General features: G+C 36.1%; 1 protein-coding gene across 2 annotated transcripts; it reads right to left on the bottom strand.

Moving 5' to 3' along the window:
• Positions 1–966: 966 nt before the first annotated feature.
• On the bottom strand, positions 967–26,157 carry qua (villin like protein quail). Of its 2 annotated transcripts, XM_014241333.3 has the most exons (9): positions 25,953–26,157; positions 24,692–24,815; positions 5,190–5,399; positions 4,918–5,120; positions 4,271–4,856; positions 3,859–4,182; positions 2,814–3,794; positions 2,522–2,743; positions 967–1,376 (listed from the first exon to the last, which is right to left on the bottom strand). In XM_014241333.3, the coding sequence occupies exons 2-9, from the start codon at positions 24,734–24,736 to the stop codon at positions 1,263–1,265; spliced, it is 2,685 nt and encodes an 894-aa protein (XP_014096808.3). In that variant the 5' UTR covers positions 24,737–24,815; positions 25,953–26,157; the 3' UTR covers positions 967–1,262. The 2 variants fall into 2 exon arrangements, with proteins under 2 accessions (XP_014096808.3, XP_014096809.3); XM_014241334.3 differs by lacking the exons at positions 24,692–24,815; positions 25,953–26,157 and adding an exon at positions 9,290–10,180.
• Positions 26,158–27,229: the final 1,072 nt, after the last annotated feature.

Genomic DNA, 27,229 nt, shown 5'->3' on the forward strand with positions numbered 1-27,229 from the left:
GCCCTGTCAAATCTGAGAAGACATGACGATCGGCTTGAAATTCAATTCGATGGCCATGCCTCCTGGGACCCGAAGAAGTGCGCGAGCTATTTCAGCCGGCAATTTACACTGCACCCTTCGACTGACAAGGCCAAACGACGTGTTACCCGACGGCTGCGCACCACTTACTTTCACCGATGGGGAGGTTCAGAGTGTCATCAAAAAGGCGAAATCGTCTAAATCCATTGACCCTGACGGAATAAGCATGCTGATACTAAAACACCTAGGCCCAACGGGAGTAAACTATCTCACCAAGGTCCTCAACCTGTCGATATCCACTCTTCAAATACCCGATGTGTGTAAAGTCGGAAGAGTGGTCCCATTACTGAAACCTGGGAAACCCGCCAACAAAGGGGAGTCTTATCGCCCGATAACTCTCCTTTCCCCAGTAGTGAAGACACTTGAGGTCTTGTTACTCCCGTCATTCACTCACCACCTGACCCTAGCATGGCTTCCGAAAAGTTCACAGTACCACCACAGCACTTAGCGTCATAAACGCCCAGATAGTTCATGGCCTGAACCAGAAGCCACCCTGCGAGAGGACGATCCTCGTAGCGTTGGACTTGTCAAAAGCTTTTGACACAGTCAATCACACAACGCTACTTGAGGACCTAGAACAATTAACGCTCCCTCCAGGGCTGAAGCGGTGGACTATGAACTACCTGAGCGGTCGGCATTCATCCGTACTGTTTCGAGGTCAAAACTCCAAACTTAGGAAAATTAAACAGGGGGTTCCGCAGGGCGGTGTCCTCTCCCCACTACTGTTTAATTTTTATATTTCGAAACTCCCCCAGCCACCAGCGGGAATTTCAGTGACCTCGTACGCTGATGATTGTACGATATTGACGTCGGGAAATGGAATCGATGAAATGTGTTCAAAAGTAAACAGCTACCTCTCCGATCTTTCTCGCACACAACGAACTCCTCTCCATTTCCATATTTCAAGCGACAATTTTATTCCATAAAAACGTATTTACATTTACATATGTTTATATAAGTATGTATGTAATAATTCAGTACTACAAAAATTCAATTTGTAAATATATATGTATATATAGACATTTAAAATTAATTATACACGTAAGGTAAGGTAATACGTATGAAAACTTAATATTTTTGTTTTCTTCATTCAATACATTAGGGTACATATTTCTCATCGATTATAAAAACAACTCAAATGTTTTTTTAAGCATATTAGGATAACGTGGCTACACTGGGTTTGCTTAAAATAGTTTATATTTCTTCTTCAATTCCTGTTTCTTCCATACGGGTAGCTCATCGAATTCCCAGAAAGACATGTTGAAAAGCGAGACGAAGTCATCATGTGTTAAATGAACCTAAAGTAAAGACAAATAATATATTTGTGAGAGAAATGTATTTAACAAGCTTTTTATTTATATTAACAATATAATATTATTGAAGGATAATAAACGACTGTTTTGACTAAATATTAATAATAAACCGATAATTGTTACAAAGCTGTATTGTTCATAGCTATTTCGTGTTTATTTTCCTATACTTTATTCAGCAAATATAAAACTAGGTAAAGTAAAGGAGCCTAACATTCTTCCACACTAAATCCTCAGCCCCCATATTCTCGAACTGGACGAAGGAGTACCGGCTAAATCTTAATATCACAGTCAATATATATAAGTATCACTTCGTATACGATGGCGATTAGTGCCAAAGTACAGAGCCGCAACAAAATCCTCAGGGCGGTAGCCGGCAGCACCTGGGCGTGTCGGAACATTGCACCTTGTACGATAACAGGATGCCTCTTAATGTCTCCCGTCGAACACCGAAATACATGGTGAGTCCCGCATGCTTCCGGTGAAGAAATACAATGCACTCCTCTCTAAGCAGTTTCTTAAAGGACACCCTCTCCCAATGGTTCGACCCCGTCGAAACAGCACGCTTTCTGGGCCTACCGTGACTTCGATGACAACAAACTCAAACCTTACCACCCAAGCGCGAATTAGATAACTACTACAACAGCAACAAGACTATTTAACGGCACAAAATCAAAATGTGTCTGTCAAGAGAAGCAGTCTCGCTCAACTTTGTTAAAATGTCTCAATTATTAACCAATGTACTCGTATATTGGGCAAATTGAGATACAGTGATAGAAGTTATCGATCTATTGACCCCATTTTTAAAAGCGAAATAGGCGAGGTGGTTGTTCTCTTTCTACAATTTTTGGGCTACACGAAGAGGGCATCAGGAGAATCTTTGCATTTCTGGTTTTATATTTTGCACAGACCGTAAGCTCTTTATGGGAGGTTAACTTGATTATTATTGTGATTCATGATCCCCATTTTGAGTATACAGATTCACCAAAATATGTACATTTTTTTCAGTGTTATCGGCTGCACAAACTGACGGACAACCAGACATCGCGAAACTATTTCCTCTCATTCGTATAGTTCTCTCGATTAGTTTTAGGTGTAACAAACAACCGTTATTTCATGCTATAAATATTTACCTCTCGCTTAAGTGGATTCACCTCTGGTGGCAATAAATCGGTTTCCTGCTGTAGCGTGACTATTGGATATTTATGATGAAGGTCAAAGTCTTTCAAATGATTTTTCAACACAGATGGTATGATTCCATTGCCGTTTATACCATTCGTAATTGTATCATTGGTATTTGTCGTATTTCCTTGCTTCATAAAAGCCTGCCGTTTGAGTTCATAGCTCACATAGTTCTACAAAGAGTGCAATATTAAACCACCGTTAAAACTTCTAAACCAAATAATAAATAAAAACTTTACTTACATTCCAAAGGTTATGATCCCAATTCTCGAATAGACCTTTAAAAGTATTAGGTTCATCATCTTGTCGAATTACAGCCACCGCTGTCGTGGGCCGACGTGCTATGGGCACCGATTCCAGGTAGAGCTGAGCTATCTTCATATACTTATCCTTTTCATATGTAGACGCCTGTCTGCCTAACCAAAGGTACGAAAGCAGACCTGTGTCAAGTACATATATCGACTCGGGTGAGAGATCACTTTGTTCGTAGCCAATGACTTCCTTCATGAAGAATTTACCACGTTGCAACCAGGCCAAAAAGAGTTGTGGCTGTAGACGCAACTTTGTAGTATTATTATTATTGCTGTACATAAAAGAACCATTCAGTGGCGATGTGCTACTACCGTTACTGCTACCCGAACTAATGCTACCATTGATCAGCGGCTGTGACATGTATGTGGTAAGTGAACGCCAAAATTCCTTCGGCTCCTTGCCCTCCACCACCAACGAACATTCGCCCAGAAGACTACCGATATTCTTTGCCATTTCACGTGCATCACCCGTCGAGCTCTGACCGCACCATACCCAAACGTGACTTGTCTTCACCACATAACACTCTTTACCGCTCATCGTGTTCAAAGGGTATACTTCGGTAGCTTTTGCGTTGTAACTTGTATCGCCGTGAACACGCAACACAAAATAGTCCCTATTCATTAACGTCAACTCGTTGCTAATATAGTTAATGTTGTTGTTGTGATGCGACAACAAGGTTCTTTCACTTTGTAGTATAATTAGCTTTCCATCGAAAATCTGTAAAAAATGCGGAGTCTCATCATACTCACACATTTGTACAAACATAGCTTTCTTATGGAATTTCTCGAAAGTACTCAAAGCAAAACGTTCACAGTTAGCGATGTCATCAGCATTGGCTTCAGAGCCATTCCATTGATAGATAATAGTGCTGACGCCCACATTTTGTGCATCAGCGAGACTTGCTGTCGGTAGCTGTACGAAAATGAAAATACCTTAATTCGAATTCGAGTTGTGCTATTGCAGTTAAAACACTCACCATTACTGTATATTCAACGACATAACAATGATTTGTTATAAATATAACTGTCTTAGATTGTGGTTTCTCCATAATTTGATCTTTGGTTACATGATAGATCTTCCTCTCACCGGTACCATCATCAATCAGTTGTGTGTCTGCTGCCATCTTTGGACGTTGGCTAAGCGTAAGCGCATCGAAACGCTTGAATATGGTCGAGACCGGTTTGATGGCCATTATTGACTCAGTAGCGTCTTGCTGCCAGTTTGGAAATAGACGTATGAATTCTACTGGTTCATGACCTTGCACCACACGTATAACGGGCGTTGCATAAGGGTACTTTTTCTGTATAAGTAAATAAATAAATAATTTACACTACTGATGCGCATCTACTTAAGTTAAAATTACTTATGAATTGTCTTTTTTTACACACCTTTTTAACAAAAGCTCGACCATTCCCCATGGCGCTTATTTTATCCTGATGTGGTGCCATATTTCCAACCCACAGCCAGATACCTTGCAAACAACCATCCAAAACATAAGCAGTGCTCGTGTCACTTAGGTCTTCTTTGGTTGGTATGACCACATCAAGCTGATCCAAATGTAAACGCGTACCTCTATAACCACATTTATATATTTTGATTTTGTTGTTCTGCTGTCTGTCTGGTGTTGCTGAAACTTGACTGACAACACGCTGACTTAGCGGTAGAAAAGAATTCCACTGATTTTTCAGCTTTTCCGGCAACGACTGCTCATAACCATCGTCCACAATAATTACATTGGATGCATTCACGCCAAGTTTTGTAACCCAGTCAAGCGCACTGCGGCGTTCGGCTGTACTACTCGAACGGCCGATCCAAACGAAAGCATATGTTTCGGTTTTCAACAGCATAATGTAGTCGGAACCAAAGTAATCCCATGAGATACTGTCCATTTCTATGCAACGCAACCATTTGCGACCATGCAGCTGATAGAGACGATTGCTGCTTTTAGAACCAATCAAGTTGCTTGAAAGGATGCTATAGTAATGCAGATTGATAAGAAACTGCTTTTTCATAATACCAAAGAAAATGTACGTACGTAAAACCCTTTTTGAAATAGGACAAAAAACGCGCGCTCTCATTGCCCTGTGTCTCACGATATTCGGTGGCAACATTGTTGAAGTAGGAATCGAGCTCTTGTATTTTATGCGCGACATTAGAACGCTTCTGTTCGGAAACCTTCTCGCCCAGCCAGAAGTGTATGAAGCGTTCTAAGTAAGTTCCGGACTTTGTTTCACGTGTCTGCACAATTAATAGTAAAGCATATTAACATTATACGATTTACTTAAGCTGGCTCTACGCGTCACTTACTATAGTTTCCTGATTAACGTAGGATCCTTTTGGCGCAGCCGCGTAAATAATATACGCGCAGTCGTCGATAAAATTTCCATACTGTGCTTTTGGCTCGGCTTCCAGACGATCCTCTTCAATTTTCCAAATATGGAAGCAAATTGCATTTTTTACAATTTTTCGAAAGGATGCATCCACCTTCAAATCGGATATGGAATTCGAGCAGACTTCCTGAAAAATGAGGTAAATTCAAATTGCTCATTATTGAAATAAGGAAACATAAAGGAATTACACTTTTTTGTTGTATAAAAAGAGGTATAAGTAGAAAATGTCGTCAAAATAGGACCATTCGCCCCCTTTATATAATCAATGCCCAGATATTTTCACATTATACTTCAACAAAATTTGGCTCAATATAATAATATAAATAGACAAATTTAAAATAAATATATATGAATGAATAGATAACATTGTGTTTACTTTTTAATGAGTAAAAATATATAGCATTTTCATTCAAATAAACCCCGTTCAAATAACAGGAAACCAATTTGTTCAATAAGATGAACGTTTTTGAAATTAATTGAACACAATTGATAAGCATTTGTTCCTTCTCTGAACTCTTTGTCTTTGTTGTTACTGAAAATGCACTATTCCCTTTATTCTATGGATTTTTTAAAAATTGTTGTTAATTGAAATGGGAACGATTATTTTTTGAGCTTAATCCAGTAAGAAATACATTCTATATGTGAAATTATACTATCAAACATTAATAAGTGATAATACCTAGGTCGAGAGGGGTTCCGCTAGTTAAATATATCAATCAATCTCAAGTGAAGGTGAACGTTCATTCAGTTTCTTATCCTGGAAAAAAAAATTATTGCGTCCTACCACAAATCAAAAATGTTTGAAGAGCTTTGGCGTTTTAGTCGCAAAGTTCGCATTAAAAACGTTCTTAATGTGAATTAACGCTCTGTAAATGAAACTCCCCCGGTGTGGTTTTTGACCGCCCTAAATATACCACTTATGTTTGAAGCTCCTAATTTTTCGAAGTTAAACAGTGCATATATGAATGGCTTTATAGGAACAAATCTTCTATTAATCTTAAAAATGCCCTCACTTTTTATTCTGATTTATTTATGAAATTTTGTAAATTTGAGATTATTTAAGTTTAGTTAGAAGAATTTTATGCTTATGCGTAGAATATGATGATGAAGTGATTTTCTAAAATTTCATATCATGTTAGTAAAGATAAAGCAGCTGAAGGGATCAAATATTCGAGGAACCGAGTTTAACTTTGTTATTTTTATTTAAATGGTGTGCGCTTAGATATACAATAGTATTTATATTGTATAATGTAGTGTCTTAAAACATTTTTTTTTTATTTCGTTCCTTCCTACTGAAGTTGACCTCTAATTGCGGAACCTCGAAATTATTGCCAAAAATAGAATGGAAAAAAGTTATAATTGCAAGAGCAAAGTATATTAAAAACTATTTCAATTTCTTCAAAGTTTTAGCTGGGATTGCTCTCTTCAGTGCTGCAGCTTAAACTTTAAGACTAGTTGGATGTATTACTCCAAATTAAATAAAACGAACTATGATGAATAATTAAATGTCTTAATCGAATCGAAAGACTTTCAGTGAAGGAAATTGCTATGCTCATGTCGAAATCTTATTAAAAAAGAAATAAAAAAGAAATAGAATAATTATAATAGGTTCTTTCTTTTCAGAAGTTTTGGTACTCATTCAAACCTTAAGAAGGTAAAAAAAGGACCGAGAAATAATTCATATGGCATAAATTTTCCGTTTGCGGGATTTTAAAAAGGGAACCATAATTACTTGATGGTATTCTCCTGTACCAAATGTTAGAGGTTAACTAAATACAATTTTTTTTTCAACCAGATCACGAAACAAAGATATGAAAATCTGAACTAGGATAACATGTTCAGTAAGACATAATACTGAATGTCCAAGACATTCGATGAACCGAATTCGGTATGCAAGTATTTGTTATGTTCCACATATCGTATACGTGGTTCAGAATCGACTTAACTCTTTTGGTGGATATATTTAGACTAATGTTTCTTTTCTCCAAAGTCAAATAACGCTTCTAGATTGATTTCTTAGAAGGAATCCAATTTTATACGAAGTGTAGCATTTTCTTTTTTACGGGAAATTTTTATTGGACATCGTTAATTAAGAAAAGTTACAAAATAGATGGGCCATTATAAAATTGATCCAAGACATATTTTTTTGTAACGACTACTTGTAACTTAAAGTTACACACTCGAATGCTGATTTTAAGGAATGTTGCTGAACCAATACGTTTCCAAAAAGCGGTCCACTGTCTACACCAACAATAGCACTTAATGCCATTCTACACATAGCACCCGTAGATGTTGCCAGCAGGTGCATTGCTGCAAAGGTCGCTCTAAGGTCCAAAGAAGCTGGATATATGAAGGGATTCAAACAGGGCCACGCTAAAATTCTCTCCACCCTGAATACTTGGACCACTGCGTCACTGAAGCTACTTCGGGTGGCTTTTTCTCCGTTCAAATGTATATCGACAAGAGATATGTGGACGGGAAGAGATTTGCTGGAGAAGAGACTCTTCACGTATATGTCGAAGCTAGGAGAGAAAGTTGAAAAGGGAGTCTTATGTAAGGAGCTTTCCGTCAAGCTTAGCTTTAGGCTACCGGATTACAGTAGTATCTTTCTAGCAGAAACGCTGCAGTTAAAGTAGCGATAGGCTTACTGCTCCAAAGTGTAGCTTCTTTTAGGATGGTGAGCTTTTACTCCGACAGCCGAGCGGCAATGCTAGCGTTGTGCCCGCAAACATGGCGCTCACAGTTAATCAAGGAGTATCTTACCTCGCTTTAGTATCAAGCAACTTTACGATTACACTCGTTTCGGTGGAAATGGCATAGCCGATGAGCTAGCTAGAGAGCGCACCCATTACCCGCTCACATCACAATGGGAACAAATTGGATCCCCGTTGCCATCTTGTGTTTTAGCACTGAACCTATGAAACTCGTGTCCGCTTAGCACGCGTTGGTTGACGACCAGCTTCTGCGCGACTGAGAGATCTTTCTGGTCTAGATTAGAACGTAGTAGATTTATTGAACTACTTGCCCTTAGCAAAGTTCATCTTGCCGGAAATTTAAGACAATGTGAAGTCCTCAAACTGTCACAGTTGTATTGAAGAACGTGAGGTGGAAACATCCAGATGCATTCACCTCCTTTGTCCAGTGTTTGCAAGACTAAGGTTGGAAAATCTCGGCATTTATACAATACCTTTGGCGAACCAGGAGACATAGCCGAAACTAACATTAGCCGCCTCAAAAATTTGTGATCGGCTCAAAGTGCTTCGTCGATTTATGATGGTCTTTATGATTTTTATAGGATTTTATAGGAGGTACCACAACGGATCGGCTATAAACTGTCTAAGTGAGATCCCTGTTAGGATCAACCTTTTAACCTAACCTAACCTGCTAAGTTGAGAGTTCTTTGCCGGAAAAACCTGTGTCCGTTTTGTTTACGTATGGATGTATTCAACTGTCGGGTGAACAGTGTTCCATTTTGCTTGTACTTGTCTTACCAGATATTTTTTGTATGAATTCATTTATACCAATATTTCACTATATTCACTTTGGTCAGTATAAAAAATAGAAACCGGTGTATGTTCCAAAGTTGGAGGACTGTACATTAACGACTGCGACCATTGTTAAATTCACATGCCATAAATATGCCGCAAACATGTGTCAATAACTTAATAAAGAGGACATAATTGCATTGAAAAGTAGGAATGCTGAGCTCAGTGGTTAAAAACTGGATTCGTTTGTAAATAAACCGTTAGATTTTGGTTTACACTGACGCACTGACAGATATCGATCAACGGGAACAGACAAGCGACAGGTGAGAGCAAATAGGAGAGCTTCTCACTATTTGCAGTAAAAGTGTGAGGAGCATGGAATCCAACCAGTTTGATTTGCCCCGTTTTAATTAAAAACAATCTATAACTAATAAAAACTAGATGGTGAGTGAATTTCGCTAAACTAACGGCCTACTACTCTCAATTTAATGTATGTATGACGGGTTAATGCAACAACAGCAGCAATAATTACCATGTCTTTCGATGATATTTCCATTACTTGCATTGTGTGATTGCTTTTTCTTGCTTTGCGAATATGATTGTGTTATTATTTGGGCGGTGCTTTTACGTCGCTGCTGCTCGTTTATCACGACAGCCTTGACTTAATTCGTTTAGCTGATTGCTGCCACAACGGCAAGGTGGCACAATTCAGTTCAAGCGTAGTGATTGTAAAACTTTTTGCTCTTGTGTTTTCGTAGTGCCTTAGTGGAGAAATGCTCACGCGTATTTAAGTTTAAACTTGTGTCCGAAGTTGTTTCGCGCGACTAAGAGTGGCCGGCAAAAGTTGCGAGTGTGTGTGCGCACGATTTACTTGGCTTGAATTTACACGGCACAGTTTGGATTTAAATCGGTTTTATTCCGTTTGCCGTGCACTACGTGTGAAAGTGAAAATCCTTTCAAATAATGACGGAGCACAGCTGAGCATTAATATTGTTTACGGTAACACGCGAATATGCGAAATTTAAAATTTGGCTATTATCTGTATAATTCAGTTTTTTGTAAGCATATATTTTTTGCTGTAAGGTGTTGTCACTGAAAATTTTGAAATTGTTGAAAGCTTCAAAATTGATAACACAACAACTTTAATGATTTATGGGACACAAAAACGAACAGTAGCTCCATTAAAATTAAAAAAAAAAATTATTTTGAAAGTATTAACTTTTGTTAAATGAATATCTAGTTAAGTGAACGAGTAAAAATTATACACACTTTCGTTTTTCTTAAAGAACCACTGTCTTTGCTGTGTTTTGAGTTTGGTACACCTTTTTCACTTCTTACAATTATTAAGGCAAATTTTCTCTATCGAAGAAAGCAACCGTTGCAACCGTCAAGCGCGTTTCAGCTTCAAACGCAGACTGTCGTCTGCGAAGAGTTAGCAAGGTGTATATTACTAACCACTAAAGCCTACACTAGCAACAAGTCTGCAATCGGCTGCCGCCGCTTCTGCCAACTAGCTGCATGAAAACACAATAACACGACGCGAAACTGATGGGGTCTCTCAAGACGCTGAATGAAATAATCAGTTGACGGTGCGGTGCGAACTAAACGCAGTTGTACAACATACATAGCTGGGAGAAAAGCGGGAAAATGCGGTAGCAAGCAGCGGGAAAGTCAGTACAACAACTATATATATATAATGCTTCTCGACTGATTCGTGTACACTACGTAACTGTACATACATATACATATTCGTGAATCATAACTAGGAATTGTGGTACAGTGTCATATTTGAGGTCATAAACCTCTTTTGTTTCTTATTAAATTTGAAGCCGTTAAGTTTTAAAGTTTTAATGAAGTTTCAAATTCAAAGTTCTCTCAAAAGCCTTTTAAGATTCTTTACTTAGCCTATTTTTACTTCCTTTGTCTTTGTTTATTTGGAGCATTTTATTTCTATCTAGCTTAAGATCATTTCATAAATGTTGTGTGGGGTTCAGCCAATTGTACATAAATGTCAGTTAATAAAAAAACAAACTCATAAAAGTTCTCCAGTATGAAGAATGTTAAGCACATCATCGTAAAGGATTTCTTCCTTAAAATTTTGAGGTCAGGTAGATTCGGATATCAACTAAATTTTGTTTCGAGATCAATCGTTCGTATCTCTCTCATATTTCATAAACATTTTACAAAGAAAATTTCACTGTCTACCTCTTTCTCAGCAATTAATTATGCTAGCTTTTGCTAATATTTATTTATAAGAACTTCTCTGCACCTCTTGAAAGCTGAATTAATGCAATCAAGCGAGAAGTAACCCGAACTTTGGTTATAGTTGAAGCTCAGTCCCACATGTTTTCCGTGTACAATTCTGCTAATTAGAGAGTTAAAAACACAGTCTCCCAAGAATCTGTTTGCTTACGGATGTAAAAGAGAACAATAAATAATATTGCAATTTTACATTTACTGTATTTATTTAAAAAAAATATTTGTGTTGTTTTCTAGAAACACATTCAAAATAGAAAAGTGGAAAGTATACGCCCCTTCTTGATAATTTTTCTTGCGAGAGCAATGCTTTCTGGGCTATTCAGAGCACCGATGAACTCATGTGACGCAGAGGTGATGTTTTAAAGCTGTTAGGAGTAATAATATCTCGGAAGTTCGATTATACGAGAGGTAAATCGACTAATCGGAAAGTTTGAGATGTATTGCATATCTTTTTTAAATTTTTTTTCAACCATTATGAATACAGAACCTCAGCGTGATTCTAGGGCAAACTGTATTTATTTATATGGTTTAAAAATATTGGAATGTATATACCAACATACGTATACACAACTTGTGATCTCCCCTAGTAGTAGTAATAATGGAAAATAGTAAGAGATGCATTTATTTCCATATTTAAGTACGTAGTAGTTGTAATACTCAGAAGGAAACGTCGGAGTTTCCACAAAATATATATATATATGATCAGTATGATGAGCTGACTTAGCCATGTCCGTATGTCTGTTAGTTTGTCCGTCACTGTGTCTGTGTATAGGCGAACAAGTCTCTCAGTTTTTGAGATATCGATCTAAATTTTTGCACACGTCCTTTTCTCCCCAAGAAGCTGCTCTTTTGTCAAATTAAAAATCTTGTATGGAATATTTTGTATTTGTGACGGGTATTATAGTCTTGTTTTTTCAAAAAATTCGAAATTGTATGAAATAATTTACACCTACATATAAGTATGGTCCAATAATTAAGTTAAATACGAAATTCCATTGAGATTGCTACGTTGCAGCTTAGTGTCTGCCATTTGCTCAATAATTTTCTTCTCAAAGCTAAAACGTTGGTTGCGTTATTGGCTTACTGGCTTGTTGTTGCGTTAAAATGTTACGACTGGCCTTTTTGTAGGCTGCTGCTTTTACAATTCTTTTATTGACAAAAGTCGCTTGTTGCTGGTGCAATCTCCAAAAACCAAACACACGTATGTATGTATGTATGTACCTATATAAGTATAAACAACGTGCTAATTGTTTGCTCTTCAAACGGTGAGCCTTAAAAATTGCATGCCACAACTGTTGCACCAACAATGCAACGACATTCAGTTTTTCAAGGCAGACGATTGGTAGACAAACATACACATACAAGTGTATTTAAAATAGTTTATGTATGTGTGTGTGTATATATATAGGTGCGCAGTAATCAATCAAGCATCTCAAGTCACAAACATTAGCCATTGATGGTCAACTGTTGCATAGCTGCCACTTGATCTTCAAGACTGTGGCTGTTGCGCTTGCGCTGCATTACGCCGCTTCATTGTTCCACCAACGGTGAGTTGCATTTCTCATAAGTATTGCTTATCTTCTTCTTCGCTTACTTTATGTCACTTCGTGAGGTTTGTGTCTTTCACTATTTTGTGACATTTGGCTATTCAAATAGCAGTCAAGTGTGTGTGCCTGGGTAAATAAGCTTTCCACCGCGACATTTGTGTTTTTGAGCACGTTTTTTGGTTGCATATATTGTGTGTAGCTTATGTTATGTGGCTTTTGGTTCGTGATTTGTGTGATTTGTGCACTTAACACTTTTACCTTTAACGCTATGCGCTTTTAGCATCATTGCCCAATCGCTTTTGGATTATGATTTGTACTTGAGTTAATTTTTAACTTTTCACCGCGTATGTTTGTGAAAACACAAACGATTGTGTATTTGTGTTCAAAAGTAACAAAAGCAACGGTGTCGCATTCGTCTTACAACACATGTGCACTTGAGCCATCCAAGACTGGGTAAGAGGCACAAATAAGCTTATCGTCAGTATGACACAAGAGACCGGCAAAAGAAAAGTAAACGTTTTCAGTCGGTTTTCATTGATTTTAGGAAAATACATACCATAATCATTTTTATCCATTGCCGCATGAGGTAGTAGCACCTCATGATTTCCATGATTCAGCATTTCTTAATTTTTGTTTTCAAACTTGCCTGTATTGCATTGCATGTTTTTGCAAAATTAAACAATTTTCTCGATGTCCCCTTATTATCTTTTGGCGTTAAAGCTAATATGTGAAATTTATGAAACGCTTCGGCATTTGATCATATTTTGATATTTGTTTTCGTTTGCACGTCGGCATGTCGGCATTTCGGTGAAGGTTTGTGGGTGCTTTTTCAACTTTAATGAATAGTAAAATTGTTTGTGTAACTGGTAAGCGAGTGCGGCGACAATATGCGCCTAACCGCTGTTGATGTAGTACTTTAAGGAAATGGTTATGTCTTGGAAATTTTATATTGCTTCTGGTATTGCATAACAACTCGGTTAGGAGTCTGCGGCAATTACAATGCGCTGGCAATAATCATTGGTAATTTACATTGCTTATTATTATGCTGCCAACAAGCTATGCTGCAAATGCAAATTCAATAATGAAATTATTTACTTGCAGATTTACATAAATAAATACTTGTGTACATACTATATTACTCTATAAATCTAATAGTTCTGCACTTATATATGGACTATGTAATGCAAGGAATTCAGTAGAGTGTCTGGACACTATACTCGAGTGTATTCTTGCGCCTTAACTGTGCTCAAAAACCGTGTTTTAACGTTAGAGCCCTTCGCTCTAACCATCCAACTTAGTAATGATGGTAAAGATGGTATTCAAATGATTCAAATTCAACGACATACTCGTATATGGTATAGGGTGATCAGACTGAATATAGTTTAAGTTTATATATTAGAGCTTACTTTTTTTCACATTTGTTTATTTATCTGCTTGTTTAATGCATAATAAGTAAGTATAAAGTAAATCTCTTATTTTAAAGCAAGTTTGTACAGGATCGTCGCAAGGCATTAGCTAATGGATTTGGATGATCCCGGAGTTTGAGTTCGTATTTCTTTTTGCTGTCCTCTACCTCTTTCTTTACCATAGGAATGCCGAACTCTTTGTGAATATTTACACTTCGAATGAATCATGGTAAACCCATTATCGCTCTAAGGATTTTTGAGTGGAATCTCTGTACTATGTCAATGTTTGTTGCACAGGCCGTATACCAAGTTGAATACATCCAAATCGGCTTAATTATCGCGTTGTATAGCAAAACTTTGTCAAGTCTAAGTTTAGAATTTTATTTAAAAGCCAGTTTAATTTTTCTGTCCGATATCATGCTTTATCTGAAATACTTACTTATATATTATATAATGGCCAGACTCGAGAACGATAAATAAATTAATTGCTCTGTCACCGGTTAGATACAACAGCGTTCCTAGAGATTTCTGTTAAAGTTTCTATAACGTTCTTAAGGCCTAATTGATAACTCTAGCCGAACCTCTTGTGTACGTATGATCGTTCATCACTTTCTAACGCAAAGGCCTTATGAGTTACAGGGTGTGTCTGTTTTAGTTTCAGCGCTAATTCTTTCAATGTGTTGGAGTTTCGGTAGCCATGACTTGCTAGTTGCTCGTAATTAAGGAGATAACTGTTTAAAACCGTCTATAATATAAACGAATGCACTTACTGCTATTTATTTGACAGCATTTACGCATGCGTGCTTCGAACGGTTTCTTTTGCTACAATAAATATTTTGCTTTGATTCACATCCAATCTCCACATGGGGGATCGGAAGATAGATATTTTTCTTGTATAATGACAAAGACTGTAGATTGCTGGGTTCTTTCTTTGCTTGCAAACTTGATTTAATTTACTTGTAATTGCGGTTTATTAAAACATAACAGCCCTACAAGAAAAATGACTATCATCAGGATGGTTTATCATTGCTCGGAAATCGTACAAAGAATTTTTCATACTGCCTGGAAAAATTAGTCAAGTTTTACAGAATATCTTCGAAACACCAATAATGTATATGTATGGACTCTTCAACCTAATCCAAAAATTAATGATAGGTACTACATAATGAGTTTTGTGAGGGTTTTGGTATCAACGGTTCTTGCTTATCAATAAAGGGGTTTTTGGTGAATCATAGTTAAAGCGAAAATGATAAATACTTGGAATAAATGTTGGGAAGTTTCCGCAAAATGAAGATATCTTTTTAGACTATAAATATTTATATTAATATTAAAATATGAAGTTTCGCAATGATAGACTGTGTTCACACGAGGACTTTTTGTTGCTTATTATCCATAAATACTCCACCAGTCCGACAACTTGAATTTTCTGCATTCCCTTACATAACAAATTCTCAAATTTTGGTGCGCTTCGTGTACGCGGTGCACACAAATCAGTTTGATTCACTAATTATACCCTGACTAGGGTACGAGGCTTGCCTTTTATATCTGGGATTAGAGGACAACAACAAATGTTAATCATCGAAAACCGCTTTATTGTTTTTCAAAATATTATCTATTAAGATCTATAAATTTTTTAATGCATTTGAATCAATTGTCCAAGCACTTTTGCCACTCTGATTGAGGTGTCTCCAAAACATGCGTTATTTTTTACGTACGGGAATAAAAAGAAGTCATTCGGTACCAAGTCAGGACAACTCATACACGGTGGATGTAAATCCACGATTCATCACCTGTTATAATGTCATAAACGTGTTTCGTGTGTCATAACCGCCGATATCGAACCACTATAGCATGCTATATGCCATACAAACTGAACGATCGGAATCAAGCGCTTGTATGGAAAACTATCTAATTTGATGAGATATTTTCGACAATACCGCAATAACGCAATCTCCGAAGAAATTGTTTGGATCGGATCACTATAGCATATAGCTGCCGTACAAACTGAGCAATCGAAATCAAGTTCTTGTAATCGACCTTTTGTAGTTTTGAAGGGTATTATAGCTTCGGTACAACCGAGCTTAACGGTTTTTCTTGATTTCATTTGATTTTTATTGATTTTATTTATTAATGAAGCAACCATATCGCTTGTTTTTAGTGACTATGGACCTTAACTCATACCTACTGGGCTGAGGGTTTCCCTGCAGGGTAAATTGAATGCCTAAATGTTTCCTGCGAATACATATGTACATAGTTACTCAATAATAACGCAAAGGTGTTTATCGTCTTCGCTATTCGCTATATTTATCCAAATGCATACGGCTGCACCTAACGGTTGTTGCGTCTCAGCAATTAAGCTTTTGTTGCGTTTCAAATTGAGATGTGGGCTCTGCTCTGTGTGCGGTGCACACGCAACTACCAGCGGCCACAAGCAACAACAACATGCCTTATATTGGTTATGATGGCGTGTAATTGTTTCTTTTTGTTTGCTGCTTCTTGGTTTTTCTTAACCGCAATATTGACGTGTTTTTAATGTGCTTAGCTCTGTGTTCAAACAAAATGCATACAACAACACCAAAAGAAAACATCTCCGTGCGTTACTTTAGTGTTTGGTTGCTTGCTGTTGCTTTTGTGGTTTCGTTTGTGCTCTTTGCATAAATCACAAATAAAACGCACAACTTGCCGCATTATTGCACGCAGCTTTATAAAAAGCGCACTTTCAATTTCGATGTTTTTTAGCTGAGAAATGCTGCGAGAAAAGCAGGCGAGACGGCTGCGATGAAATGGCGATATAAAGAAATTTCGAATGCGCGTTTTTCCTCTTTTGTATGCAAAATCATAAAGTGCCTATGGCCAATACGATTGTGTGATTTTTCTGTTTCATCCATCTATCCATTGCGATAATTATGCGAAGAAATTGCCGGCGATATAATAACCCACCAAGATTTTGACTGAAACATGTGATGCCGCAGTGCTTCAATAGCATGGCAAGCTGTTGACAGCTGTTTTTAGAGTGCGCAATCGCCGTTTTGAGTTTAATGAACCTTTCGAAAAAGGCAAAACTTAATTGCAATAATTTGTATAATTTGTAATAGCTAAGTCGAAAATTGCCAACAAAAAACTGTGTAAAATTGTATGCATATTAGAAAATTATGTACATATAGTTATACTTGTATGTACTATACTCGTATGTACGTACACCAAGTACTAATATTGGTTCATCGAAACTTGAAAAATTTAGATGAAGGCAGTGCACATAACCAGGGCCGGATTAAGTATGTGGGGCCCTTTTCGCAGTCATAATTTTATACAATTCATTGAAAAATTACATATCAATTTATTTCAACATAGGCGTTAATTATATAATCAGATGTCTCATTTCATTATTAATACAGTAATCCGTACTTTGACATGTCCGAGTGGTCTTGAGTTGGGTGAGCTCATTCAGTAAGCTTCTAAGCTTTTCTGCATGTTTCCACAAGTTTTGCATCTATATCATCTTATTTCATGTGTATTAGCTCAGCAATAAAATTAAATCGCTCGTAAGCCAACTCGTAAGCGAAAATTTTATTTTCCAGTGCACTCACAATTCATCAACGACTGAAAGAAAAGCTTCCGTACGAAAAGTTGGAATGTCGATGCCTGAGAACCAAGAAGTTGAAAGCGAATTTTTGGCAAAATCAGCGGATTTTAAATTTCTGGTGCTGCCTATCTTAATATTTCACGTCAGTATCGGATTTTTAAATAAGAAATAATAGGAAAGGTATGGGCTCATACGACTGATGTACATATTATGAATCTAGCTTTCTGTATGATATATTTTTAACTTTTTTATATCGTTCTTCGAAATGATGCTCAAAATCAATATTGCTAATTACTTGAAAAAACGCGATAAATTTCAACGAGTTTATCGTTTATCCGGTTATTTTGGACATCAATAGTACACCTTAACTTCATGGGCTTTATTTCAATAGCTTGCCGAACCGATCTTTACGTAGTATTGAGTATGAAAATTAATACGGTCTTATAATATATCATGGTCGGCAGAAGTCCTCTTAGCTATATCCTTCTCGTGGGTGTTCACTAGGCAATGGACGTTGCCATCCTTCTCATACTGGTAACTTGTAATGAGAGGCGGCGGTCGTACTCATTCCGAAGGCGGGTCCCCGTCTATTCGAAAGAATGAAGACTAAGAAGTCTAACCTCATTCCCTCTGATGACATTCGAAAAGATTCCAGACGCCTACATTAAAGACAAGCTTAGCTTAAGGTTAGATCCTCTGAGATAGCACTTTACTTACTAACCCGAAATATAGATAGAGTCCTAGAGTATAAGGAATACACCCTGGGAGTCTTTCTTGACATAAGTGAAGCATTCCACAACGTCTCCAATGACGCAATCGTGAATAGTCTGGAAGCAGACCGGATAGAGTTCTCCATCATAAGCTGGATAAAAGCTGCAGGAAGATTATTGCGGAATGAAACGAGACCAGATGGCTCAGATTAGCGTGAAAAGGAACTCCTCAGGGAGTGTACTGTCACCACTCCTGTGGTAACTTGTAGCAAATAAGATTGTAAAAAATTTGAAGGAAGAGCATCCAAGCTGATAGCTATACAAGAGACTTCTCCAAACTTTGACATATACGATCTAGGTTCGCTCCTGTCGAAACATCAGTCACAAATCCAACTCTAACATCGGGCTATTTTTTGGTTCAATCTAATTAAGCGGGCTAAACACTTCAAGTTTAAATTATTTATGGTAAGAAAATGTATAGAAAAACGCGGTCTTAAAGTTAATTTCAACATTTGAATACATCTGCTGAAGCAATCAAAGTCATTAAAGTTCGCAGCAACTGCTTGTGTTTTATTACCACTTCCCTTCTCACATAAATAGTTAGTAACACAATGTAATTGTACTTATGTATGTATGAGTTAGACTCTGACATTCACAGCATTTATTTGTTGTTATTAATATGTAAAGTAAACATTCAGGGGTCAAAACTGTTTTGGCAGTTGCTGACCCGCAGAGTTTTTATCTGGCTTATTGTAAAAGTCTACTAGCAAATGCCTCTCCCCTCGAAGTCAGTTGAAAAGTCAAGAGCAGCAGAGGTGGGGATCACATTAGTACTATTATAGGTGGTGATGTTGTTGCCAAATTTTCATTGGTAAATTCAAAAAATACGAAATATTTGATTTGGGGTTTGCATGAAAGGTGGCTGAAGTCGTTTGTATATAGAAATTTAGTTTGGAAAAAAGGTTTACAAACATACATATGAACTCGTATTAGGTATGTAATTAAGGTGCACTCAATTCATAATTTTATGTTTGGAAAACTCTGCACTTTCATTTATTCAATTTCAATTATCTTTGTATGTTTTTGTATTGGTTTACTACTCTTTAAGCTTCTTATTAACAAAAATACGATGTAATTATAACTGTAATTTTGCGTAAAAATATTGCAAGGCTAATTATTATAATGAGCCCTTCTACAGAAAATAAAAACTACATACGAGTACATATTTATACCCTGAACAGGTTATATTAAGTTTGTCACGAAGTTTGTAACACCCGAAAGCGTCGGAAGCCCTACAAAATATATATAATATATACTTGCATGAATGATCAGCGTGACGAACTGAGTCGATTTAGCCATGCCCAAAATCGAACTGAAAAACTTCGCACGTCCTTTTCTACCCAAAAGCTGCTCATTTGGAACCGCCGATATCGGACCACTATAGCATGTAGCTGCCATACAAACTGAACGATAAAATTAAAAACATACAAGGGTATGGACTTTTTTATTTGATAACGTATTTTCACGAAATGTGACAACGATTATTGTTCAAGGTAATGCCTCAATTTCCGAACATATTGTTCAGATAGGATCATTATAGCATCTAGCTGCCATACAAACTGACCGATCAGAATCAAGAAACTTGAACATGTTAAGGGTATTCTAGCGTCGGAGCAGTCGAAGTTAACGTTTTTTCTTGTTTTCTTTAAAGTAGGACAAAGCAGTAGATAGTACATGCATGCATCGGTCTTCGAAAAAATACTAAATTTTTTTCGGACATTTTCCACAAAACTCAAAAGCTTCGCACTTAGAGCTAAAAAATTGAAACAATCAACAAGACAAAGAATCTTAGTATATTTTAACAATATAACCTACACATCTTCAACGTAATATGAGTGTTATTCTATGATATATATGGCTTGGCTGATAACATTTTATGAAAGAATGTAACAGTATTTCAACCCTATCATGCTTAAGCATGATCTCGGATATTTAAATCATATGAGTAACATAATTTTTACAAATGAAGACTTATTCATGTACGTTTTGTCGGAACAAATATCATCTCCACTGGTAATATAAAAATTAGATCACCTATGGTAAATACACTGTTCGTGGTCGGTAGTAAGTGATCACAACATGAATAATAATTGCGAATCTAAAAACTCTGCATTGCAAAGTAAACAAGGTGATATTATAATGATCAATACATTCATCTAGCGGTAAATCCATTAGAAATTATATAAAATAATTATCAGTGTTACGTTTTTATCAATTTATCACACTGTAAGTATAACGCTTTGTTGGTATATTCGTGAGTTCAATTCGTTTAAGTAGTTGCTTACGGTTCAGTGACTTTCTTTAGCCATAAACTTAGCTCACACTGTTGGTAAAAGCATTACTCTTGAAGTGTTAAACCGAAAGTATATGTTTCCCTCTTAATTAACCACTAACTTAAAGATAATCATAAAATCTATTATAAAAGCGAATGTGTTTAAAACTGTTGGAAAATATTTTAAAAGAGTTAAGAAAGCGTTTTATGTTTTTTACACTTAGCAGCGCACTTTTTTAATTTACTGTGAAGAATAATGGTAAGTAAACATATTGTTAGCTAGAGTTTTTAGCATGCCTAAATACATACCTATGTGCCAGTGTAGTTACGTAAAAAAATAAAAAAATAATAACAGATCGCGCTTGGTGCAATCTTCAAAACTTTAGAGATAATTGCTTTGATGCATGTAAATTCTTATTAGAAAATAATACTTTTCTCACGTATGTACCTATGTACATAGTTATAACAGTGGTCGGTTATTAAAAAAATTTTAATAAATCTATCTAAGTAGCTTTAGCGGCGGGCCCCATTGGATTCGATTTCTCGGTCGTTCTTTCTTTCCATACGTATTTGACTCGGTACCAAAATGATGTTCACTATGTTTCACAGTAAAACTATATTAATCGTTTCTTTGCATAACCTAACGCAATGGACCTTTCCGATGACTTAGCGCATTGGCTTAATTCCCGCTTGGCTACAGACATGAAAGTTAAGTAGACAGAAGAGTTGACACGTCGCTTTAATTATGACGTTACGTGTCGATATCATTCTTGAGGTATAAGAGATTTCTGGTATTTTTTCAATACGCTATTAAACTTGCGTGAAACTCTTTATATATTGAATGGATATGAATATATTCCCTCAGTTTTTGAAATATCGATGCGAAATTTTGCCCACGTCCGTTTCTCTCCAAGAAATTGCTCATTTGCCGGAATCGCCGATGTCGGGCCACTATAGCCTAAAGCTGCAATACAAACTAAACGATCAAAATCAAGTCAACCGAAGTTAACGTTTTTTCTTGTTTTATTATTCACCGATGTAGATACATATTCCCATTGATGTATATTTGCTACTGACCTAATTACGTCTACGAAAGCTAGGGATAGCTTCGCCACAGAACAATACTTCAGCGAACACATTCTCAATGTGGTTTCCGGATCGCTTGGCGCTCATTTCGTGGTTATTTCTTTGCACCAGAGTACATACTCACACACATTTACATACATGCATATGTATGAAGCTACCTGCCCCGAGCTTGTGAGAACTTTGCTGACCAGCGCTGATTATTATTTGATTGCCGGAAGTATGCGCAACGTCTCCAACTAGACAAAAGTGGCGACTTATGTACTATGCGTAGATTTATATTTACATATTTTAAACACACTTTTTGGTTATTTCTACACTGCTTTCTTTGGATTTCTTGGACAAGGTTTGTTTACAGTCTCTTTAATTAAAGTTGTTCATCTTCGGTGTGTAGCGTTCTTCTCAGATTTGAGATTAATGTAAATAAATTTGCCCCTCATTTTCATTAGCGAAATCATTGCAATTAATCACGATCGTTTGTTCTTTTTATCTAGTCCTATTACATATGTATGTATGTAGTATATGTACATATGTACATATATGAATGTGTGTTATGTGTTGGTACTTCTTCCGTTTGGCTTTTATGTGTTTATTGCTTTGTGGCGTAAATATTTCAATAAGCCTTGCAATATCATTGTTATCATGAGGACATCCCACGCACTCTGCACGCCCCTCATCCTAAACAGATGCAAATACGAATCATAAAAAACAACATCAACCACGCTGATAAGCAAAGTATTGTGTATCCTCAAATGACTTTTTATCAATGTCGACACAATATCAGCATGTAAATAGAAATACAATAACAAATTAATTTTCCCTTTAGATTGTTTTAACTTTAACTGCATTCATACACCTTGGTCCCCGTATCTTCTATGTTGCATTACCGCAATCATTTATCTATCAATCGATTTTTTGTTATGTTTTGGTGTTTTGGTTTCTGCTTCGGCTCCAGTAATTGTAATTAAGGTATCATTGAGTTTTGACACATAATTCAATAGGAATGCTCGACATATGTATATATACCGTATTCTGTTTTAACACGGTTTGAAAATAAAACAATTTTTTATTTTTTACACTATTTATTTCATTTAGCACGATTCAAAATTTTTTGGGCTTAAATGTTATTTGTCGGATTTAATTTACGCAAGACATGACTTGTTTAATAGCATCCACATTTCAAATTTAAAGGAATACTCTTTTTGTCAATAGAACTAAGTTTACTGGTCAAAGTAATTGTAAATAGCACAAATTTGGGGAAATGATTAATGTCTTTTTTAAAACGGTTTTTCGGGAACCAAGCTACCGTATAAAAACAGAATAAGCTATGTATGTATAGGTATATGTATTTGGTTAAAATAAAGAGCACTTCTACAAACCTCATTAGTATTTTTGCCTAGTGTATGCCCTAGCAAGGCAAATGTTCTACGTTTGATTGTTAGCCCTAAAGGTAGTTCGTTTTTCCAGTAGATCTGGAAATAAGATGATTCGAGGCCACCAGATTCTTAAGATTTTTCGTAAACATGAGTTTGCAAAAGACTGTAGTTTCCGTATCAACGTTTTTGTTAAGGGAAATATATCGTTCCAAGGCACGCCGTGTTTGCCCATTAACGCCTTGTTCAGTACTTCGTTCTTCGTTCAAACCTGTTTTACGCCAGTTTTCGGATAAATTGGGTCTGATTAGAGATGCTGCTAGGTCTGATAGCTGTTTGCTATATAAGATTCAAAGCCAACGTAGTGAGTTTTATTGCTGTTTATGAGCTTTTCTGGAAAACCTCTTCACTATAACGAGTTCCAGATATGAGTCCGTTCGATACTATCAAAAGCCGTGCTGAGGCCTACAAAGCAAGAGTGACAGTATGATCGGAACGCGATCTGTTTGTGCTATGGGCATAAATTCGCTTCAGAAGAAGTTTGGTGAGAACTTTTGATAGGATGCTGATTAATATGATCCCTCTATAGTTTTTACATACGGTAGAGCTCAGGGAGCAATCATATTACCACCTGACGCTATTCCGGGCTTGACTTGTTTAATAGCATCTACTATTTCTTCCACGTTGGACGGAGAAGATGATATTTTAAAGCATGTGTATTTTCATATTACGGAACTTCATTGATAGTGGATGACAAAACAAGAAAAGAAGGATAGGGGGATAGCTTTCGTTCTATTTTTGGTCATAAGATGGCATACTACAAAGGCACTAGTCTCGAGACTTGGGTTTTCACGTAAATGTCGGCGGTGCCACGCCCATCATCAAATTTTGACAGCGGCGCCTATAGAGCCTTCTCCTGGGTGAAAAATTGTATGTCTTTGATGAGTTTTCTTATAGATTTATCGCACTTTTAGTATTTTTTAACAAAGCCGTTGTCGGTAGGGGTGCTAAAAAGATTAGTCTTGAGTGAATTTGGTTATTATAGGTATAGTGGCCACGCCTTCTTTTTACAATTTTTTTACACTACAGATACCGCTCCCTAATGCGATTCCTTATATCAAATAACAGCTTTATATCTGAGTTTGGAGCTTGGTCATGACAATTTATTGGTTTTCGATTAATGGCATTTTGTGGACGTGGCAATGGTCCGATGGCGCCAAGGAACATATGTACTAAGTTTCATCAAGATGTCTCAATACATCTAACTCAATGAGTGCTTGGTGATACAAACAACCGTTAGGTGAAGAAGGCTATTATACTCTGTTGCAACATGTTGCAAGAGTATAAAAAAGAGAGCAAATTTTTTTTGGGAAGTTTGCGCGTATTTGACGACGAATAGTTTTTACAACAGAATTGGGTTATATACTTGTAGCTCAAATAAAATCAAACAATCCCGGGTTAAACAATTTTATGAATTACCTACTGTTATCTGCAAGAGATTGTTCTAAAGGAGAAGAATTTTCCTTTACGAACGCTGGAACCCTTGGCACTTGTATAGCTGGTTTGGAGTTTCCGTTATGTGCAATAAAGTAGTAATTTTTTGAAATAAACTATATGTACAAAAGCTACTTGCTTACTTACCTGCCTAATGAAATTGAATTGCAGCATTGCTAATCGTTGATTCATAGGTTCTTTATTACAAAATGTACAGATTTCTCGTTATAAGTTCGTGTCACACGCGGACAAATTTCTTTGTTTTTTAAAGCTGGAGAACAAAAACAAAGCAATTAATATTTAATTATTATTTTACAGCAAAAATGTGAAAATCCAACTGTTAATTATTAATAACGAGGAGTATGTCTGTATATTTGTATATATATACTCCACTAGTTTCGTCGTTTAAAATATTAATCTTCTTACATAAACTTCAGGGTGTTTTGTTAAACGGAAAATGGAGAAAAGTATATATTTCTGAAAAAATGATTGTATTTACTTGATTATTTATTTATTTTTATACCCTGTACAGCGTATATTAAGTTTGACACAATGTTTGTAACAGCCAGAAGGAAACGTCGAAGACCCTATAAAATTTATATAAATGATCAGCATTTTGAGCTGAGTTGATTTAGCCATGCCCGTTTGTATATATGTATATACGCGAATTAGTCCCTCAGTTTTTGAGATATCGATCTGAAATTATTCACACGTCCCTTTTCCCCCAAGAATCTACTCATTTGTCGGAGTCGTCAATATTAGACAACTATAGTATTTAGTTGTCATACAAACTGACCGATCAAACTCAAGTCCTTGTATGGAAAACTTTTTTATTTGATAAAGTGTCTTGACGAAATTTGGCATAGATTATTATCCAAGGCATTATTAAAATTTCCGAACAAATTGTTGATATCGAACCACATACATACACTTGTACATACTTCCATATAAACTGACTGTTCAAAATCAAGTTAAAGATCTTTTTATACCCTTTAATACTATAGGAAATACATCTATCAAGGGAATTAAAGTCTTTTAATTACTAATATACTATGTAAAAGTATGCGCCTATGCATGTGAGTATATATTTACTATATAATATGAATATTAAATCCTTGCAGTTTTGTTAACGAAGTAAAACAAATGCTTAATTAGTACATGTGGTTTTGTGTTGCGCAATTCAGGCAAAGCATCTGATTTGTTTTAAATATTATTAGCTGGTAGTATTTTTAATTTGTTTATAATTTGTATGTTTTCAACACACATGTATGTATTTACTGCAACTTTCTTGCATTTTTTCTTCTATAATCTATCACTGATAATGTCAAACACGACATTCGTTGCACTTCACTAATCCACTGTCATATCATATAATTTCTCTCAAATTTCATCTCTGCTGAATATTCACCTGCTGCTGTCTTATTTTCGAGGTCCTAAAACAAGATTTTTCAGAAGTAATTTGGCTCTTTTGGCCAGCGACACAGTTGAATTAATGCACAATCCACTTTATAATACAGCAGACGTAAATTTTTCGGTTTTGATTTTAAATGTAAATTATTGTAATGGTGCGTTTATGCGAGTCCGTTGATGAGTGCGTGAAATCAGAAAATTCATAACTGAGTGGCCAACGACCAGCGCGCGAACTTTAATTACATATCTACATATTTCAAACTCCACTAAACCTAAACAACAATGTGGCATTACGAATAACAACAATTGCAACAAAAACATTTTAGAGACCTTTAATGTCCGAAATGAAATGGTTTTGTTATTGTTTATGTTGTTTTTGCTACTGTTATAAAAAGTTAAGTTTTATGATTTTGTTGTTGTAATATTAAAAAAAAAATTTCTTTGTTTTGGTGAGCAGAAAAACTCTGTTGCTATTTGTTGGTGATTTAGAAATGGAGTTGAAAAAGGGAAGAGTTAGTAAATGTTTCGTTTTGTTGTTGTGGCAGTCACTTTTGTGGATCATTATTGCATATTTCGAAACATACACACATACATATCTATATTTCGTGGAGTGTTACGTTCAATTTTGGATATACATATATAACTACTCATAAGGAAATCGACGTGACCTCCACAAGGACACGGTTTGCGACTACCAAAAATAAATGTATAAAATGTCGGCTTCCTTAATTATTTGCAATGTGTGTTAATATATATACCATATATTTAAGTATATACCTTACAATTTTCTTTTACAAAACCTAAAAGTTATTATTAATTCTATTAGGAAGATCAAATATTTCCTATTTTGTAAAATATGTCGCAATTACCGATGTTGAATTTTACTTAGTAAGTACAAATCCATGGCTTACAATTTACACATACACATTCACATCTTTGAATCTATAGGCAAACATGCGGGCATGCGATGCCGTTCAACGCATTTGCCATTGCCCTAGCAGTTGACTAAGCATTCCCCCTTTTGTTCTTTAATTTTATTCTACATACTTATTTTTGGTTATAATCACAGTATTGTGAACTCTTATTATGAATAAATACATATGTATATACAAATATGCGAATACACATAATAGAGAACATTTTAAACTCCCCATAACCGCCATAATTTCTCTCGCCTGTTTTGTTGGTATACCTGTGCACATGCGTTGTTTCAAAGCTTAAAAAGAGGTCTTTGGTTAAAGGCGCTCATGCGTAGATCCGCCAGTACAGAGCGTG

This window comes from Bactrocera oleae, chromosome 3 (assembly GCF_042242935.1).
Source record: "Bactrocera oleae isolate idBacOlea1 chromosome 3, idBacOlea1, whole genome shotgun sequence".
Classification (NCBI taxonomy): Eukaryota; Metazoa; Arthropoda; class Insecta; order Diptera; family Tephritidae; genus Bactrocera; species Bactrocera oleae.